Source organism: Rhodnius prolixus, unplaced genomic scaffold (assembly GCF_049639745.1).
Source record: "Rhodnius prolixus isolate KJV_2025 unplaced genomic scaffold, Rpr scaffold_8, whole genome shotgun sequence".
NCBI lineage: Eukaryota > Metazoa > Arthropoda > Insecta > Hemiptera > Reduviidae > Rhodnius > Rhodnius prolixus.
The window spans coordinates 35247291-35267292 of NW_027411593.1; the positions used below are offsets into that span (position 1 = coordinate 35247291).

At 33.4% G+C, this 20002-nt stretch overlaps 1 protein-coding gene across 1 annotated transcript in view; it reads right to left on the minus strand.

Moving 5' to 3' along the window:
• Positions 1-20002, minus strand: part of LOC141451336 (acid sphingomyelinase-like phosphodiesterase 3b) — a 267887-nt gene that overhangs the window by 137639 nt on the left and 110246 nt on the right. The window contains exon 2 of the mRNA XM_074122628.1: positions 271-330. Within this exon, the coding sequence (XP_073978729.1) occupies positions 271-330 (60 nt within the window). The remainder of the gene's footprint in view (positions 1-270; positions 331-20002) is intronic.

Here is a 20002-nt window from a genome sequence, read left to right on the forward strand (position 1 = left end):
ATATTTTAGTTAAATAGTGTGTCCTTCCATTTTAATCGAATGTGTAAAGCGTACACTCTCTATTAATTTTACGAGAGCCCTAAACCCTCTCTCCGCCTTACTGCATCATCTCCCTTAATTTGACGACAAAAATTACTATTATTTGATAAAAATAATTACTCTAAAACTGTTTAATAACCAAGTAGAAGATAAAATTATTTGTTATAACAAAGTTGAACTCATATTATACATGACAAGATTAAATTTAATCTCAAATGAAAAATCACTTACCACCATCTCTGTCGGAATAACTGGGATCCCAGTGGAGATCGCTTAATTGCCAAAAGTAACCTGAAATCAAAGAAAATAAAAAATAAATCAAACATTAGTAAAACTGTTAAGAAAGTTTCCTTTGATAGCATCATCAATATTAAACAAAATAAAGGTGGTAATATATTTGTTTTATGGTCAGTTTTATTATTAAGATTTATTTTAAAGCTATTTATTCCACTACGTGAATTTCATCTAATCTTTTGATTGTAAGGGTTTCTGGTAGCGAGGTACAGTCTACCCAAACACATCATCTATGTCTGCATATGTTCCTACTAGAGTGGTTAAAAGGAGATTGAATTTTGAACTAAAACTCTAAGCGTGACCTGAATTCTTTCACCGTATCCTAGCAATATGGCGCTGTTTCTCTAGAAATTAATTGCCTGATAAAATGGGCTTGTTTCTCTCTAGCATGAAGTGTGTCTGTTACTCTCTAGCCTATACCATCCAAAGCCTGGTATTCTCCAGTACGAAGGTACACCTGCTTAGCACAGCCTTCCACTTACGATATAGATGCCAAGACCTTCGAGCGGGCAGCACTTAGCACTGTTCTGCCATTCGGCCACTTTCAGCTGGCTGGCTAGTTCCTTGGAGATTGCTGCACATCTGATTATTTCGACTTCTAGCCGAATTGGATGGCCTCCTAGCTGCTACACTATTCGGGTAGTCCTTATGCTGTCAGGTCAACCCTAGCAACATTGGTCCAGTTCAAATATGAACGCTGCATATGTCTTTGAAAGATTATTGTAACAATGAAAATCAGAAATAAAATGAGCAGAAGAGAACGATTTGACAGCAAAAGTTTACTTTTATAACTCATTTAACCTTCCAGCGGGCGCGCCCAAAAAGTTACAAAAACGGGCGCGCGTATCTTACAGATAAACTTTGGTATTTTTAATTTTTTCTATCAATAGAAGAAATGAAATTAATTAAATAACATCTATAATTATTAATAATGAAATAACAAATAAAAAAAGACTCAGAAAACGACAGTACTTTTTATTTTTTACAAGCCAATAAGTGTAATTTTCCAATCACCATGTTCAGCCACTAGACTGTCTGAAAGTGTTCGCAGTTATTTCCTCCTCGTATCTGAGATATACAATGTCTTTTTCTGTCAGTAGAAAGCAATATTCTTATAAACAATGTTGAAAATAGTTCAATTTGATGAACACGTATAAAAGAAAAAATATAAATAATTGATAAGTCAGGAAACTTACTCGAATGGTCGCGAGTATATGTCAGGCACGGATCGGCAATTGCAAAGAAATGTACAACCCCAAACAAGATAGGAGTTTTACTGAAGGAAACTAGTCATGAGAGTGTAGCATTGATTAAAGGACAGCATCCTCCGCCGCTCCGTCACTAAACTGCGATTATTTTAGTCTAAGCCTGTATCTGTGAGATACGCACGCCCGCTGGAAGGTTAATGTTACACTTTTACGAAATAAATTTTCAACTAAAAAATATGCTTAGTGTATATATATATTTCAACATGGATTACACAAAATACAGTTAAACTAAGTAAAATTTAAAACAAAAACCAAATTAATCATTAAATAAAGAAGTGTTTAACAAATAATCAAATAATTGACTACATTATAACATACATAAGAAATTATTTTATCACACGAGAGGTCTGTACCGCACGAAAGCCTGACAATTTCTGTCTTTTGTCTTTTTTTCCATCTTGTAGCCTCCAGAAGGTATAAAAAAAAGGACACTTATATGACGTAGTTACAGCTGGTTTTTACGAAATGACGTGTTTTGACCTGAAGACTTAAACTAACATCCCTTAATACTACTCAGTGCGCCGAGTTTTGGCAGTTTAGATTAGTTCAAAAATATGTTTTCCCTCGTCCCTCTGATTTCATAAACTTCAATTATCTTTAAGACAGGAAATACTATCAATCTCATTACATTATTTTTCGGAAAATTGTTTAATTAAATGCAGCGATGCTGTATAAGCATAGAAAGTCTACTTAATTGAAATAAAATTGCTAATTTGGAAATCAACTTCAAGAACTGTAAATATTAGAGGTGCATCTGTCTATCCGAATTGCAGAAAAGTGAATTTTTTTCTCAAAAAAGCCTATATTATGTATACATATAACGTTAACTTAGTTATTTTAGAAAGAAAATAGGCTAAGCACAAAATAATAATTTGCCAAATTAAAATAGCCAACATAAACATCTTTCAAGTGCAAATCATGAGGCGATCTCCACGTTTGTCTGAATCCTGCTTCAGTTTATGTCCATCTATTTTCCAACGTTGGATAATCTGTTCTCAATTAGAAGGACTTAGTTTAAAATCGTTTTAAACACTATACATCTGAATTTAAAAATGAATTTCATGAAAACACCATTAAGAAAATTGTATACAAGATCCAGTATCTTTACAAATGTTTAAGGAGTAGATCAGTTCCACTTCGAAAGATATATTTGATTTACTGTATACCTGAATCATCCATTTACTCCCCCGATGGTAATTTTAAGACTTGTTTAATAGAGATTTATTTGGTAAAGTAAACTGAATAGAAAGAAATTTAATCAAATCTTTATCGTTACGAAACTTAAGTTCCATCTTGCCTTATTCTAGCCAGCATTTCTTCTAAATGTTTGCTAACGAAATGTTTAATTAAAAAACTCTTACAAGATTAGTAAAAAGAACTTGTAAATTACAAGTAAATTGAAGAACAGTTATTTCTTTTGTTCTTGCCAGTTCGCCGCAGTGGCAGTAAGACTGTGGCCTTAATTTTGAGGCTAGTCTTATCCACTAAACTTGTTTAATTAGTATTAATCTTAATACGGCTACATGTTTTATAATTAAAGAAACTTTAGATAAAATTAAATCATTTTAAATTTTAATGTTAGGTATAACAAAAAGAAAACCGCCATCAGTAAAAGTTCTAAGAAATGTTTCAAAAAAATCACTAGTTTTTTAAAATATTTTAATGATTTTTTGTTTTGTTTTTGACTGAGAATTTAAGCCAAACTCGTAACTAAAGCTTAATAGTTTGATCAGTAAAGTAACCCTTCGTTTAATCAATATTCTTTTAATTTCTAGTAACATTATTCAGGTAATTCGGATGCACTTAAGGGTTAAGAGCCATGTAAGAAAGCAAATTCTTTCCTCTCTCATAAAACTGCCTTAAAAAACGTTTTTCCAAGGAAAAAAAAATGATCAATAAAAGTTGAAGAAGTGCCAAACAATATTTAAAAAAATGTATCAAGAAAATCGTAGATTTTTTTGACATGAAAACAAAAATGTATTTTAATGAAATGGCCTTTCTGGTTCGCAGATTCAGTCTCTAAAATCGTATTGTCGCTTCCGTTCTGCGGCACTTTCATCTTTCATCGACTTTCTTTATAACCGCTTTACTCGCTAAGACCAGCTTAAAACCGATATTTCCAGCGAAATCTGTTACTCTCTTTTTTAGCGAATATGCACTGTACTTACAATATTAGTTGCATAACAATATGTAAAGTTTAAATGTTAATAATAAACCAGAGAATTTACGAATTCGCTGATTTAATGAGTATTAAAAAAAAACAATAATTTGCGAATTATTTTGTAATGTTGTGCCCCCCTAGACAACAGCTTAAACAGTTTTTTACTTTGTTTTTTTTGATTGTTTTAAGCCATTTTAAATAATTTCTGTCTCATTTTAATGACAAAAGAGGATTAAACTTGTTAAAATTCAAAAACAAATGAATGCAAACAATTCTAATGAGATAACCAAGTTAAAACAAAAGTATTAAATTTAAATATAGAGTAAAACGTAATATATTATTCATCGTTTTTGGTGACTGATTCGTTAATCAAGTTGGGGGAAAGAATTTTCCCAATTTCTGTCTTGTCTAATTATAGAGATAAGACGGAAGACCGACTTTATTTATAACAATTTGCCAAAATAATTTAATTGTCAATAACAAAAGCCCTGAAGATGACCTAGTCACTAGGTCGAAAGCTTGGCAAAAATAGAAAAAATTATGACAAATCGGCGATATTCTTTCTTCCTTCTATAATATTATTCGACAAATTAACAAAGAAACAAATCAAATATTAGAAAAATAATACATATTGTAAAGTTTTTCCAAATAACTTTACTTACACAACTAATGCCTGCCACTAGTTATTAAAGATGTGGGTTTGATTAAATAATAAAACTCGCTAATGTTGTAAGTACTAACCTGATTTATTAACACATTATCTTTACTCACATTAACATTTACTATCAACTAACGCTATTCATTACAGTCACCATTTACAACAGTCACAACAGTTTACTGTTACTTATTCACTACGTAACGCCACAAAACTGTTCCACGACTGACCCCTGGTCCCCACTGCACCGAATTGCGCTAGACTCAACCGCACTAGCAAAGCTCTACTTATCAACTGACTACCTGCCCAACTGGCTAACACTGAAGCACTCCGTAACACTGACTCTCTCAAAACTATCACTTCCAAAGTGTCTCCCAAAACTGTCTCTCAAAGACTCACTCAAAACTAACTGATTAAAACTGATTAACACTCGTTAAGAACTCCTTAAAACTTGATTAAAACTGACTCCTCCAGCTGTGTCTGCCTCCTTTTAACTGCGTGCCTCCCTTCAACTGGGACTGCCCTCCTCCAACTCTCTGAGCATAAGTTTCCACGCCCTCCTGACGTTCATTGGCTGGAGACAACATACTGCCACCACCTCAGCTGGGGCCGCCCTCCTCCTACTCTCTGTCTCGCTCCTACCTGTCAATCACTGGCGGGGAAAACTCATATGCCACCACCCCAACTGAGGCCTTTCTCTTAGCTGGCTTTTACACGGGTCACTAACTCTTTGAACAATCTAGCCCTTTCCTTTCTAGTTCAGATAGAGACCGGCCCTTTTGTCTACACAGTGGTGGCCTGATACCGACTTTGGTCGCTTAACCCCTAGAACAATCTAGGCCTTTCTTCTCTGCCACAGGTAGATACCGCCCCTTTTGTTTATGCAGTGGCGGCCTAAACTACTTTGGTCGTTCAACCTCTAGAACAATCTAGGCCTTTCTTCTCCGCCCAGGTCAACTTCGTTACAATATTTTATCAAAGATAACAACTACATATTTCCTAAGATAGAAATTAACCCTGTTTTTTGATTACATATTGAATGTTAGTTATATATTGATTATTAACATTAAGAAGTTATACTATTGGATATAAGTTATTCCGCCATTGACTCGGTTAAGTTTTGAAATTCCCGGGAATGTTTGAGAATGAAACACCATCACTAGAGGATTATAGTGGGATTGGAGTCCAAATTGAAATTTGTAAGTGTTACAACTTGTCTGATGTCATTTCCAGTATTCACATTGAAGTAAAGTGAAAGTCAATCTCCCTTACCAAAAATGTACCCTAGGATTGAACTGTATTGACTAAGTACAAACTAAATACGGAAGAAAAAAAGGCAAGTTTAATGACGGAGAAATAGTAGAGATCACTTTATAAGAATGGATACATAATAGTACCCAGGCTGGTAAATTTTATATCGGAGAATTGGATTAATATTAGTTCGAAATAGTTCCACAAGATGGGAAAATAAATTGTTTCAACGAAATATCAAACCTATAGATCTCGGTTCCTATTCTTCAGATTTCTATGAATTCTGTACCAAATTGTATGGAATAGTTAGCTCTATAACTGATATAAATTGCAATGTTCTAGTGTGAATAGTTAATGAGATATAGGTCGTTACATTTTGGTGGATTTCATTTTCGTTCAAACTTTAAACCTTTATATCTCTGTTCCTATTCTTCAGATTTCTATGAATTCTGTACCAAATTGTATGGAATAGTTAGCTCTATTACTGATATAAATTGCAATGTTCTAGTGATAATAGTTAATGAGATATAGGTCGTTACATTTTGGTGGATTTCATTTTCGTTCAAAATTTAAACCTTTATATCTCTGTCCCTATTCTTCAGATTTCTATGAATTCTGTACCAAATTGCATGGAATAGTTAGCTCTATAACAGACGTAAATTGCAATGTTCTAGTGCAAATAGTTAATGAGATATAGGTCGTTACATTTTGGTGGATTACATTTTCGCTCAAACTTTAAACCTTTATATCTCTGTTCCTATTCTTCAGATTTCTATGAATTCTGTACCAAATTGTATGGAATAGTTAGCTCTATTACTGATATAAATTGCAATGTTCTAGTGCAAATAGTTAATGAGATATAGGTCGTTACATTTTGGTGGATTACATTTTCGTTCAAACTTTAAACCTTTATATCTCTGTTCCTATTCTTCAGATTTCTATGAATTCTGTACCAAATTGCATGGAATAGTTAGCTCTATAACTGATATAAATTGCAATGTTCTAGTGTGAATAGTTAATGAGATATAGGTCGTTACATTTTGGTGGATTACATTTTCGTTCAAACTTTAAACCTTTAATATCTCTGTTCCTACTCTTCAGATTTCTATGAATTCTGTACCAAATTGTATGGAATAGTTAGCTCTATTACTGATATAAATTGCAATGTTCTAGTGCAAATAGTTAATGAGATATAGGTCGTTACATTTTGGTGGATTACATTTTCGTTCAAACTTTAAACCTTTAATATCTCTGTTCCTATTCTTCAGATTTCTATGAATTCTGTACCAAATTGTATGGAATAGTTAGCTCTATTACTGATATAAATTGCAATGTTCTAGTGATAATAGTTAATGAGATATAGGTCGTTACATTTTGGTGGATTTCATTTTCATTCTAATTTCAAACCTACAAAGAGTAACATCGTCGCGCATGTAAAGCAATAAGTTTAAAAGGAAACGAACAAAGGAAACTATAACCCCTAGAGAACCACCTTGTAATGGCATTTTCTTTTCTACTTTTAGATAAAGTAAGAATCAATCTTCTTTTCTATAAATGGAAAGTAAGACTGAACTTTGTTGACAACGTACAAAGTGGAATAAACTTATGCTTAAGAAATAACTTTTAAGAGAAACAACAAATGTAAATCTTAGCGGACAGAAAGAGCGTGCGAACTGAATACTAAAGAAAATTGTGACGATGTAAAAGGAAAATGGTTACTTTGATTCTTTTTTTCAATAGAAAAAAATTCAATTTCTATTAGAGAGCGTAAATTTAATAATTCAAAATAATTTCAAACAGATAAAACACGGTTCCTCAAGAATATGATTAGAATTTAGGTAAGCAAATTGGGATTGGATAGAATTATGAGCGGTGGGAGAACATTTTTAGTGATGGACGAAAGTAGCTGTTCTATTCTCACAGAAATGAATAGCTTTTTTTTTGCTACATTCAGTAGCATCATTGATTTTATCAGTCGAAGCAAGATGGGAAAATCCGACAGGGTTCAGAATGATACGCTTTCTTCGACGAATAATATCGATTATGCAGCATTAAATTTTGATCATATTTTGAAAATTTTGTTAGGGTACATCGAATAATGAAATCAACTGTTACATTTCTTACATTGCATTTAAGAGAGCTACATGCTATTATAAATTAGACCAAACGCAAGTATAGCTCCTGAAGAAACAAAATCTTCCGATGTAACTACCATTAAAACTGTTAAGTCTATACATATTTTGGTACACTTCTATAGAGAGTATAATGTTATACTAGTATACACATTGTGTACGGTGATATCAGCAGCTAGTGGGGCTTTTGTAATTGTGCATACACTCGAGTAGATCAGTTAATGAGTAACACATAACCACTCTTCCCCTTAATTACCATTTCAGCAAACTGTTCAAAGTCCTAGACTAAGTTTACCACACCAGAATGGAACATAGTATCTTACTTATATCAAACACAACAACCATAACCTTCTCAGTATTTCTCCTGGGATATATTTCAGTCAAAACTTGCCCTTAATTAGTGACTAATTAACGGGAAGTTAAAAAAGGAATAAATCGAAGTGAAATTAGGAAGGTACGGAAGTGGCTATTACTTGGAGTTCATGCTAGGAGTATTTGTTTTTTCTTCCTTTACCACTAAAGTAGCAGTAATCATACACAGAAAGACAAAAGGAATGGTCTTAAGCCGGGTCTACACGGGACACCAAAAAGTTGCTAGACCATTATTTTATTCAATACCTATGGAGGAAAAAATAGTAAAAAAAATTCTCGAGTACATTTTTGATAAGAATTTTTGGTCTGAAAAGTCTCAATGTACGAGGTATGTGGGCGTGTAATTGTGCATGGTTTACCCCCACCTACTTACAGTTCTATTGGCCAGTATACACGCCCACTAGACCCCTGTTCGTTCCGCCATTATGATTTTTAATTGTATTTATTTGTATTAAAACAGTAGTTTAGATTTTTTTTACTATTTTTTCCTCCGTAGGTATTTGACAAAGAATCAGTTTATGCAATCAAAATTATTACGAAAAAAATTAATGTAATTCTTAACTTACTGTTTTATCCCGACAAAATTCTTTAATCAAAATTTTCTTCGGATGTCAACCTCTAAGTTTCAAGAACTTCAGCAAATACGTGGCATCACTGGTCCAAAAAAAAGTAAAGGTGTTCCATATCACTTTGGGAAAGATTTGGTCTGCGCCATTTCCATTCATCCTCTTCTTTATAATTTTAGTTAGGCAACAACATTTGCTTTTCAGTTGCGGTCCTTGTACAAATCACCAGTCGCATACCACAACTCTGGTAAGACTTCAAGCCGCGAGATGAGGAGCTCTGTTTCCTATTTCGTCCACTGCCGGATGGAAATTGATGCAGGTGGTGGCATTTTTATTTGAATAATTTCAAATTGCTCAAGGGAAAAGTTTCACCTGCGTGAAACTAGGAGACACTAATGTCAGACACTTACTGGTCACTATCTACACGAGTGTACTCTAGAGAAAAGCCAACACTTCCCGCAACTGCTGGTGGAGATGAAACTCGGTCTAGGAGGCTGCTCTAGGAACCGTCCACATTGCGACACCTGCTCTAGCTAGACGCTCTAGCTACTCTAAGTGTCTTCGTGTAGATCTACCTTAAAAGAATTATTATCTTCGTGTCAAATTATAGAAATTAGATTTCACCGGATATTTGTCTTCAAGTATAACATCTGAGTAACACGACATCCTCTTACAACTTTTCTCAAGATTTTAACGATTCCCCCCAAATATTTGAGACATTAAATTAGTACCAACATTACACAGTTGAAAACGGAAATGAAAATCAAATGCTTAACTGATTTATTACAATTTCAAGCTTAAATATATAATGATATATAATCTTAATACTATGTTATGTACTAGTTAATACTAAATACATACATAATACTACTAAATAATATCTTTTATATAATATAAAAGATATAATAGCACGACCAGAAATGCATAAGAAGAGTTTTGATTTAGATTTTACGTTTATTTCTTTCGAAAGCCGCTCCTAAAATTCCTTAAAATTAGTATCCTACTAACTACACATATTTACAAGAAATTATGAAAACATATAGTTTAGGAGAGTTTAAGGGAAACAACCATCCTTAAACTTCTTTTAAGTTGAATTGTTCATCTTCACCAATCATCAGTTAACCAAAAGATGAACTCTTGAACGAGTCTTATTTCTGTTTTATTTTCTTCATTACTTCTTGTGATGGATTCAATAAGAAACAGTACGACCCTCGTAGATTCAAAAATATAAAATTCAGAAATATTTATTACAAGGGCGAGTTAAACTCGTTTTTGGTGCTTTTAGAAGGTAAAAATGGTCAAGAACCAAAAGGTTTTTACTTCGCTAATAAAGAGGATATTACCAACAGCTGTCAACACAACGGAACGACTTGTGTGGGACAGCCTGGAAGTTCCTGTGCAAAAGAAAAGAAGATTATTTCTCTAAAAATATTACTGCGACTAATGGCGCCCAATTTCGTATCCATTTTACTTTATTTATTTCTTACTCGACTCTTTCCTGCAGTAAGAGAAGTTACTGTAATCGTGCAGATTCTCATTTTTTTTTTTTTTTTTGAGATATCACCGGGAATATCCAATTTTTTTAAGGGCTCGTGAATTCGAAAATGTGTGTTTTTTTACAAATTGGTCTGTGGGCGGAAGTTTACCAAGAAGAATCGGTTCCAATTTAGTAATTCGATTAGTTGTCAACGGAAGGTGCCACAATAAGCTTTTGATTAAAACTGGTTAACTAAAATAGTTAACACTATACAAATGAGATTGTTTATGATCATGAAAACAGAGCCAACGATTTTATTTCAACATTTTACAGTGAATCTAAGTGATAAGAAATGGAAATTACTCAAACGTTAGTAGTTTTGAAGAATATTAATGAGTTCGAACCTTGAGAATAGCAGCAGAGACAGTCGCCAGTCGACAATTTTTAATGGTTCTTATTGGAGAAAATTAAGCGTTGAAGAGTATTATCGATCGTCTCGGTGACTGAATCATTAATCCAAAATGAAAAAAAGAATATTGCCAATTTCTTTCATTATTTTGATTTTTTTTTTGTCTAAGCATTCATTATATCTGTTACCGTAAAATATGTTCTTCAGATGACCTAGTCCAAGGGTCGGCAACCTCTTTCAAGTAGAGAGCCATTTCTTCTTAAATAATTTTAATAAATCTTACCAAAAGCCGCAACGATGATAGTGTAAAAACCTCTGTAGATCATTTGTATTCGCAAATTATTATTTTATGATATTCAATAACATTTAAATGTTTTATATATTTATTTTCACATATTGCAAAGTAAATAAACAATTAAATAATAACTAAACCTGTGTTTGACTGAAAATGGCGGCAGTTCTATATATTACGTACTGTATTTTAATATAATACTATTCAATTTCAAACCTATCACATTTAAAATTCATTTTTGATAAAGTATCTTTACTTTAATAAATGAAATTTTCATTTGTTTCAATAAAATTGAAATATACAATTTATTTTGGGCAGGCTGAAGAGCCACAAAATTTGGATAAAAGAGCCGCATGCGGCTCGCGAGCAGCGGGTTGCCAACCCCTGACCTAGTCCATAAGGCAAAAGCTTGAAATATATATATATATATATATATATATATACGAGTATATACGACTACTGGCGCGTATCGAGGTTATGTTTAGTTAGTAGCATCTCTTGGAAGAACACACACCAAGTTTCAGCCAGATCGGTCTATTTCTTTGTGTTTGGCATTCGTTTGAATCGAGGAAGTCGAGTGATTTTCAAAAAATGGACGAAAAAGAATTTCGTGTGTTGATTAAACACTACTTTATGAAAGGCAAAACGCCTCAGGAGACTAAAGAGAAGCTTGATAAACATTATGGTGACTTTGCACCTTCGATTAGAACAGTTTATAAATGGTTTCAAAATTTTCGGAGTGGCCATATGGGCACAAATGACGCTGAACGTTCTGGTCGCCCTGTTGAGGTTACTACTCCAGAAATCATTGATAAAATCCATGATATGGTGATGGATGACAGAAGAGTGAAGGTGCGTGAGATTGCTAGTGCTGTGGGCATCTCGAATGAACGGGTACATAATATTTTGCATCAACATTTGGACATGACAAAGCTATCCGCAAGATGGGTGCCACGATTGCTCACGCTTGACCAAAAACGAAATCGTGTGAAGTGTTGCAAGGACGGTTTGCAGCTGTTCCAGAATAATCCGCAGGACTTTAAACGTCGTTTCGTCACTGTGGATGAAACATGGATACATCACTACACTCCTGAGACCAAAGAACAATCTAAAGAATGGGTTCCCAAGGGGGAATCTGCGCCAAAAAAAGGCGAAGACCGTTCCTTCGGCCGGAAAGATTATGGCGACTGTCTTTTGAGATTCGCAAGGAATAATCCTCATCGACTATCTGGAAAAGGGTAAAACTATTACAGGTGCATATTATTCATCGTTATTGGACCGTTTGAAAACCGAGCTGCAAGAAAAACGCCCACGATTGGCCCACAAAAAAGTCAACGCACCAGCTCACACCTCAGCAGTTGTGGTCGCAAAATTAATGGAAATAGGGTTCCATCTCGTTTCACATCCCCCCTATTCTCCAGACTTGGCTCCCTCGGACTACTATTTGTTCCCCAATATGAAGAAATGGCTGGCGGGAAAAAGATTTTATTCAAACGAGGAGGTGATTGCAGAAACGAATGGCTATTTTTCAGACTTGGACAAATCCTATTATTCGGAAGGGATCAACAAACTAGAGCAGCGTTGGACGAAGTGTATAAGCCTAAAAGGAGACTATGTTGAAAAATAAAAAAGGTTTACCCCAAAAAATTAAGTAGTTTTTATTTTTGCACGGACTTTTCAAACGACTTTCGTACACCCCATTTTATTAATTTAAAATTCAAAGCCAGTTACTTTTTCTCTTTTTCAATGATGAAGCCATTTCTTAATGTAAAATTGAATTGAAATTCTTCTTTCATAGATTCCTTTTAGTCAAATAATTGATAAGGAATCATTGCAGCTAACATTTATTTTGTGAAAATAAATAACTCAGTAACATTGACTATTTAGTTGTGTTTTAGTTGACGCCATAAATTGAATAAAATAATGAAACACTCCATATTGTTTTCTTTTATTTCAAAAAAATTAAATCAGCCAAAACTATTCGAGCTCCAAAACTAAAAATTACCCTCCTCTCCAAAAAAGAGAAGACAAAATACGTAACATTGTTCAGTCACTTCAGTTTCGCTTAATGAATTTAATAAATGACAATTAATAAATTGCACGGGTCCATTTCGTTTATTTTTTTTTTTTAAAAACTTTATTATTTAATAATAAATATCTCAGACAATGATAAAATAAATAATAAATGAATAAAAATATATTTTTTTAAATCAGAAGTACAATTGTTCTAAATAACCCACTTAAAGAATGAGAAATCCATTGTAATTGCACTCTGCACTTAACGGTAGGCTATTAGTTGTTAGTTAATTGAAAGTAATTCTTCATGGGCTTAATTTAATAAAAGCTCTAACTGTTAGTAGAAGAATGGGGTCTAAAGGGAATGGCGTACCGTTCAGTTTTTCACTTTTTAACAACACTAACTGCACTACCTAGCTTAAAAGGTATTTTTTTTTGTTTTTAAGGAAACAGCGATTTAATCCACTGTTAACTTTCTCTTCCACTTTTTACCTCTTAAAATAGTTAATTTTCAAACAATCAATTATTTACTCTTTCTTTAAATAAAAAAAGAAGAAGCAAATTTTCAAAATTTGACAGAAATACATGTTTTGTACAATCCGAAATAAGGAAAACCACGCTATTAGCTTGTCATCTTTATGTAGTCAATTCAGGGTAAAAAGTGTTTCGAAAGAAGAAATTAAAAATTGCAAAAAAAAAAAGAGCCCAATCTTTCTATTTTGTTCTTATAACGTCATCGGTGATGATGCGTATATGCTCTCAAAATTTGTAGGCACTATTGTTTGAAGAAGAACTTGCACCGTGTGCTGTAAAGTTTAATAATTGATGTGAGTTTCTAGGAGCCTCTTCAGCATACTCACCAGTGATGGACAGTATTTCCACTAACGAGGAAACACTTACTTGGAACTGGCAAACGTTAAACAATAAAGATCCTTTTTGATGTCAATTTCTAACACTGTTTTATTAAAAATCTGCCTTACATGTCTTTATTTGTATTTACAAAATAATGTTTTGTACGTTCGGTTTTACGATTGAGACGTCTTAAATATAAAATATACATATACGTATATTATATGTAATATATAATAATAAAAGATATTATTTGGCCAAATTAAGAAAATAAACAGAAACATGTAAATAATATCAACATAATAAAGATAATACTGTTGGCTATAAACCATCATTATACATACATATTTAAGTATGTGTAGGAGTAGAGATCACGTGAACATAAATCACCATCAGGGAAATTCTAAATGGTTTTGAGTTCAATTTGATCTAAGTGTTTACTAAAACTGAATTATGAATATCCAAGGTGAGTGGATGAACACGTCACTACTTTTCTTTGTTTAAAAAGATAACATCATAATCATCTTTCTTCTACCTCCAAACAATTCTGCTGAAATGTGGACTGTAGGAGGTAAAAACTGTCATTTGATTCCGCTTCATGAACTAATAATGCGTAGGTGGTTAAAATAACCTTCTAGCCCTCTTAGACATTTATTTGCATGAAACACGTTTCTTACTGGCCTTTTTAGAAATGATAAGGATGGGTAACCTCATCCCAACTTATCGCTGAAGGCTTTAGATTGAAGGGGATATTTAAATTTCTTACATCGATGATGGCGTTGTAACGGAAGGAAAAGGAGATGATGGCGAAAAGGAAAGCTCTCCCCAAAGCTTTGTAATTAAAGTGTTTCCTATAATTTATATTTTAAATATATACAGCAGAGCTGAATTAATTTATGTACATAGGATTTAGATGTAGAGGTAGTGAAAACTGATTAAAAGTTGGCATCTGCTTTATGTAAATTAGAGTTTTAATTCTCCATAGATTTAATCTTAAGAATCGTGCGCGTCGTTAGACGGCTATACAGGGTTTTGGTTGCAGACCTTGTGGCGTTTCAAGGCAGTGCAAGACTTTCAAAAACTTTATTGACATTATTAGTTTTTCAAATGATACCTTCCATAATCTTTTTGTTTTTAAATTACTTTCAATAACAAAACTATCAAAGTTAACAATTGCAATTTACCTCTCATTAAGAAGTAAAACAAAAACATTTGAGAAACAAGAAAGAGAAGTGGATTACCCTCAGATAAATATCCCCTGCGACCTCATTATGAAAATCTTGAAAAAGCAGCAAACACTAACTTGGCAAAATGGTTAAACATTGTGTAAATTTCCATAGAAAACATCCAGTTTAAATAATGATGAATTGAAATTAGTGAATACTAAGTAGGGTGAAGGGACCAGTAATTGACTGCTTAAGAAAAAATTCGAGTTTAAGATAGAATAACTTCCGTTATTTTGGCTACAGGTGAAGGTTGTAAAATTGTACCGCTCCAGTAGGATGTATTTTATTTTATTAATATTTTAAAAGCAGTAAATTCGATCTTTATGTCAACCAAAAATGATTTTTTTTGAAAGTATGTCAATGAACCAGTAATTGACATACCGAATTTTCGGTGGAACCAGTGTTTGACATGGGGTGGGACCAGTAATTGACATACAAATATATTCATGAAACGACATAAGGTATGCATTCAAAATCACTTTTAAATCTAAATAAATCACCTAAATCACTTTTTCAATTGGATTTATAACAAAAATTAGTCTTATTCATAATTAATTACAATCAGTTTTTAAATAGGCAAACCTAAATAATCTAATATTTTTTCAACATTGCCCTTTTTTATGCAGTTTTTGACGATCAACCCTTACACAACTGTCCTACCGGACAATTTTAATTAAGTTTAAACCAAGACAGGTAATTTGAAGAACAGTCCTTACTTTCAATAGTACCAAGGAGATATTAGCTAAAATGCTTGTTAGATCGTACACAATGTCTGTCGGCTCGCTTTTATCTCTTTCTCTCAACTCTTCCGCTCTCTTCTCCTTTCAAGTTTCCGCTAAATATTTTGTTACTTAAACCCTTTTTTGGGAACTTTTTTAGTTCTCACTTTACCAAACTACCCTCTCTACTTCCGATTAGACTATGTGGTCACATCCTTGTTTCATTCATTCCGCCTATAACGCTGCTACCGATGGCATCTACGCGTCTTTGGGTTCGAGTTGTTGGTGCTTTCTAGTGAACCAAATTTCTCCTAGCTTCCCTTCTTTTGGAGCGCTTCGCTAATATTTTCCACAATCTGTGCTGCCAGGGTCATTTGCTTCGAAACCAAACTATCTGAATGTAATTCATTCTTACTTTCTGCATCTATTCAGTATTTTATTGTTTATTATTACTGAGTTACCTCTTGGGCACATGTATATATACATTGTGTGCACGTTCATCGCGTCCCGCCACAGGTTGTAAGCATTCGCACTTATAACAGTAATAAATAAATGAAACGTCAATGAAGAAACAACTAGATTAAAAAATATATATCTGTTATTGACTCTTTAACTTGGAAAGGATAGGTATTAATATACACATACCTACAAATAAACCACCAATATTCACATAACTAGGTAACCAATTGACAAAAATATGTGTTATTAAAATAGGCACACCATAAAAGAAAAAATGAATGAAAAAACAAAATATTCTTTCGGAATACATAGGAAATGAACATCATAATATATCTTACGTAATTGATAATTAGCCACTTGAAATCACAAGCCATTTGAAAACCTCACACATCAAGGGTTTTATTAAATTGGTAACGTTCTCCATACAGTAGTAAAGGGCGATCCAACCTTCACCTATTTAGGAATTAAAAATGGTTTTCATACCGATTTCATTTTTTTTTAATACAGTTTAGCCTATTTAGCCTATGGGATGCTATATATTCGTCTTCGGTCAACATGTCTGTTAATTGGTAAATACAATAGATCTTACAAACATTTTTATGTTATTAATGTGTAACATCACAAAGTCACCAACTCTCCACGTATGTTTGATTTCGCACCTGGTACTTCTCTTGAGGGAGCTTCATTTTTCCCCTGGCCGTTTTATTTGATGGAATTCTATGGTTCAGCCATTTCCTCCCTTTCTTCTTTGTCATGTGGCTAGGACCCAAAACTGAGGGAGAATGAGAGATTTTCCAACTCCGATAAGTGGGCGTCGTTTTTATCAATCACGTAGGTCTCGTGAAGCTGTTCGGCGATCACGATTATTTCAGTTTGTTGTCCATACATTGTTGTTCTCTACAGAATAATCATTCTGCATGCCCTCTTGAAATAAGGCGTACATTTGCTAATTCATTAATTTAAACATATTTTGTTGGAAGTTTTACTATTTATTTTGCCGATTTTTATCAATGATTTTATTTTACAATGATTGAATTTTTAATTATAATAAAATTTATCAACCTATCTTATCATTTTCCCAGGATGTCAATCACTGGTCTCAAACAAAAAAGCTGTAGGACTAGTAATTGACATACATGTCAATTACTGGGCAGATTGCCGTTTCAAGGACCAGTGATTGACAGCCCCAGTTTAATCCTCAATGCTTCTTATAATTAAAAAAAAAACTACATAAATGAAATCTACAAGTAATACTAATTATAACAGAACATTGATAACCACACGAACATATGAACAAATAAACGAAAAATAAGAAAAAAGGAAAATTATTTTCTTATCAATCCTCCTTAGCAACGGCTTGTTTTTTCCTTGATTTTGAACTTTTAACACAAATAACCTTCCACTGATACCAAAAAACCTTCCAATAATTAATATTTTTCTGGAACTGCTGCCCAAAGGCTTCTCAATAACGAAATTGAAAGAATCACCACTAAAAACGGCTCATATCCCTTATAATACCAGTTTATTTCTGGTATGTCAATTACTGGTGCCCGGTCAATTACTGGTCCCTTCACCCTAATGGATGAAACTAAGTAAATTTACGAAAAAAATAAATATGTATGTATTTAAAAAAACAATGCAAATGTGATTTAGTCGTAAATTTGATTGCAAAAGATTAATCTCTGCTTTCTTTTATCCCCCTGAAATGAAGAACTGGAACCCAAAATCTAATGAAAATTGAAGATATAGTTCCCCGTTCAATCTCTTTTCAGGAGCAATCACTGCAATCGTGATGATTTTGATCTTGTGTAAACAACGGTAAAACACCTTTTTGAGTTAGCAAAAACTGCATAACTCATCAAAAGGTTCTGCAAGACCATCGAGCCATATGATCAAAAATTTGAAAGATTTCTTAAAGTTCAAACTTATTTATTTATCTAATTTCTGCCATCAAAGGATAGAAGAATTAGGATTGGTAAAAATCAACTACCAAGAAGTTTGAGTTAACTACTTGGATTTTTTATTTCATTTTGGTTTGGAAAATAACTGCGCTTGTTATTTTCTTCACTTTTTGATCAATTATTGCGAGAAAATTCACTTCAAGGGATTCCAAAAAGAGCTAGAAATACTAAGATCCATTCTACTCGGATTCTGAGCGGTTCTAAATAGAGTACAGTATTAATGAGAATCAAATTCACGGAGGAAATCTCAAATTTAATGAGCATCAGAAATGAAAGTGCGGAATTTACTCAGTTGAAATTTCGTAGCTATGAAAGTATTATATTGATCTTTTACGTTTTCTGAAAACTGGACTATTTTTAAAAGGTGGTATGATAATTTTCGGCTGTGGAACATTGGTAATGATTGTTCAAAAATATTTTGATTTTTTAAAAATCACCCAAGTTAAGGTTGTTTTATTAACTTTAAACTTTAAAGAAAATGCTTTTCAAGCTTATTTTCATCTCTCTTTCTTTACTTAGATGATAACAACCTTGACTTTAGAATGCCCTAATTTTGTCTAATTATAACGGAAAATGTTGCAAAATGAGAGGCTTAAGTTAAAAGAATTTACCTACAAAGGAGCGCTATAATCTCTTCATTCATTGCACAAGCTGCTTATAAATAAGCACTAGTATTTTGATAATAAGTTAAATTTAATCTTACATAATAACCGTGTAATATTACAAGATGTCAGTGATTAAATAAAAAATAATAATTATTATTATTAGCACATTATTTGGTAATATTTGCGCCTTATTTAACTGTCAAGAGTTAGTTCCTTGAGGATTCCTCTTGCAGGACTTATCATTAAGTTGACTTATATTAACCTGACGTACAATAAAGTATAAATAGACAATAATATTATTGAATACATATTATTGAATAATACGCGTAAAATGAAGGTATGATGCTTTACGAGCACACGAGGTGAGGCTATTAAATAACGAGACTGATGCTGCTACAGAAGAACTATGCATGCGCCTAATACTAACGACCGACAGCTGTGCAGCGTAAAGCCTCCTCTTTCGATTGCAGCGTCTCACGTGTTTGTAGAGAAATCTGTCTGACCGGAACCGTCATTTGTGTAAGAGGTGTTAGTTTCGTTTTGCCGAAAACATGGATACTACACATGTAGCAGAGCAACGAATTGTCGAGAAATTTCACATGAAACTTGGTAAAACCGCTACTGAAACTAATTTTTTTATTAAAAGAAGTTTATGGCGATGAATGTTAATCAGGTGGGCGAGTTTTTGAAGGTTTTTTGGTTCAAGCCTTTTTTAAGTTGGCCGAGAAGACGTCGGAGATGATGACCGCTCAGGTCGCCCTTCCACGCTAAAAACAGATGAAAATATCGATAATAATTAATCAACATTACTACCTTGAGGAGCTTGCTCAACTCCGTGAAAGAGTAAGGAAAAAACGACCTGAATTGTGAAAGAACAAGTCATGGGTTCTCCATCAAGACAATGCGCCAGCTCACACTGCAATGTCTGTCAAGACGTTTCTAGCCAAGTACAACATCTCAGTTTTAGGCCATCCGCCTTATTCGCCTGACCTGGCTCCATGTGACTTTTATCTGTTCCCCAAAGTCAAATCTGCATTAAAAGGGAACACGATTTCAGTCCGTTGAAGCTGTGAAAGAAAACGCGTCAAGCAGGAGCTCACAGAAAAAGATTTCCAGCACTGTTTCGAACAATGGTAAATTCGCATAGAGCGTTGTAGGGATAGGGGAGGGGTGTTTATTGAAGGTGATATATTGATCGTATATTTAAAAAGTAATAGGCGCCACAGTAGCCGAGCGGTTACAGGCGAGCCC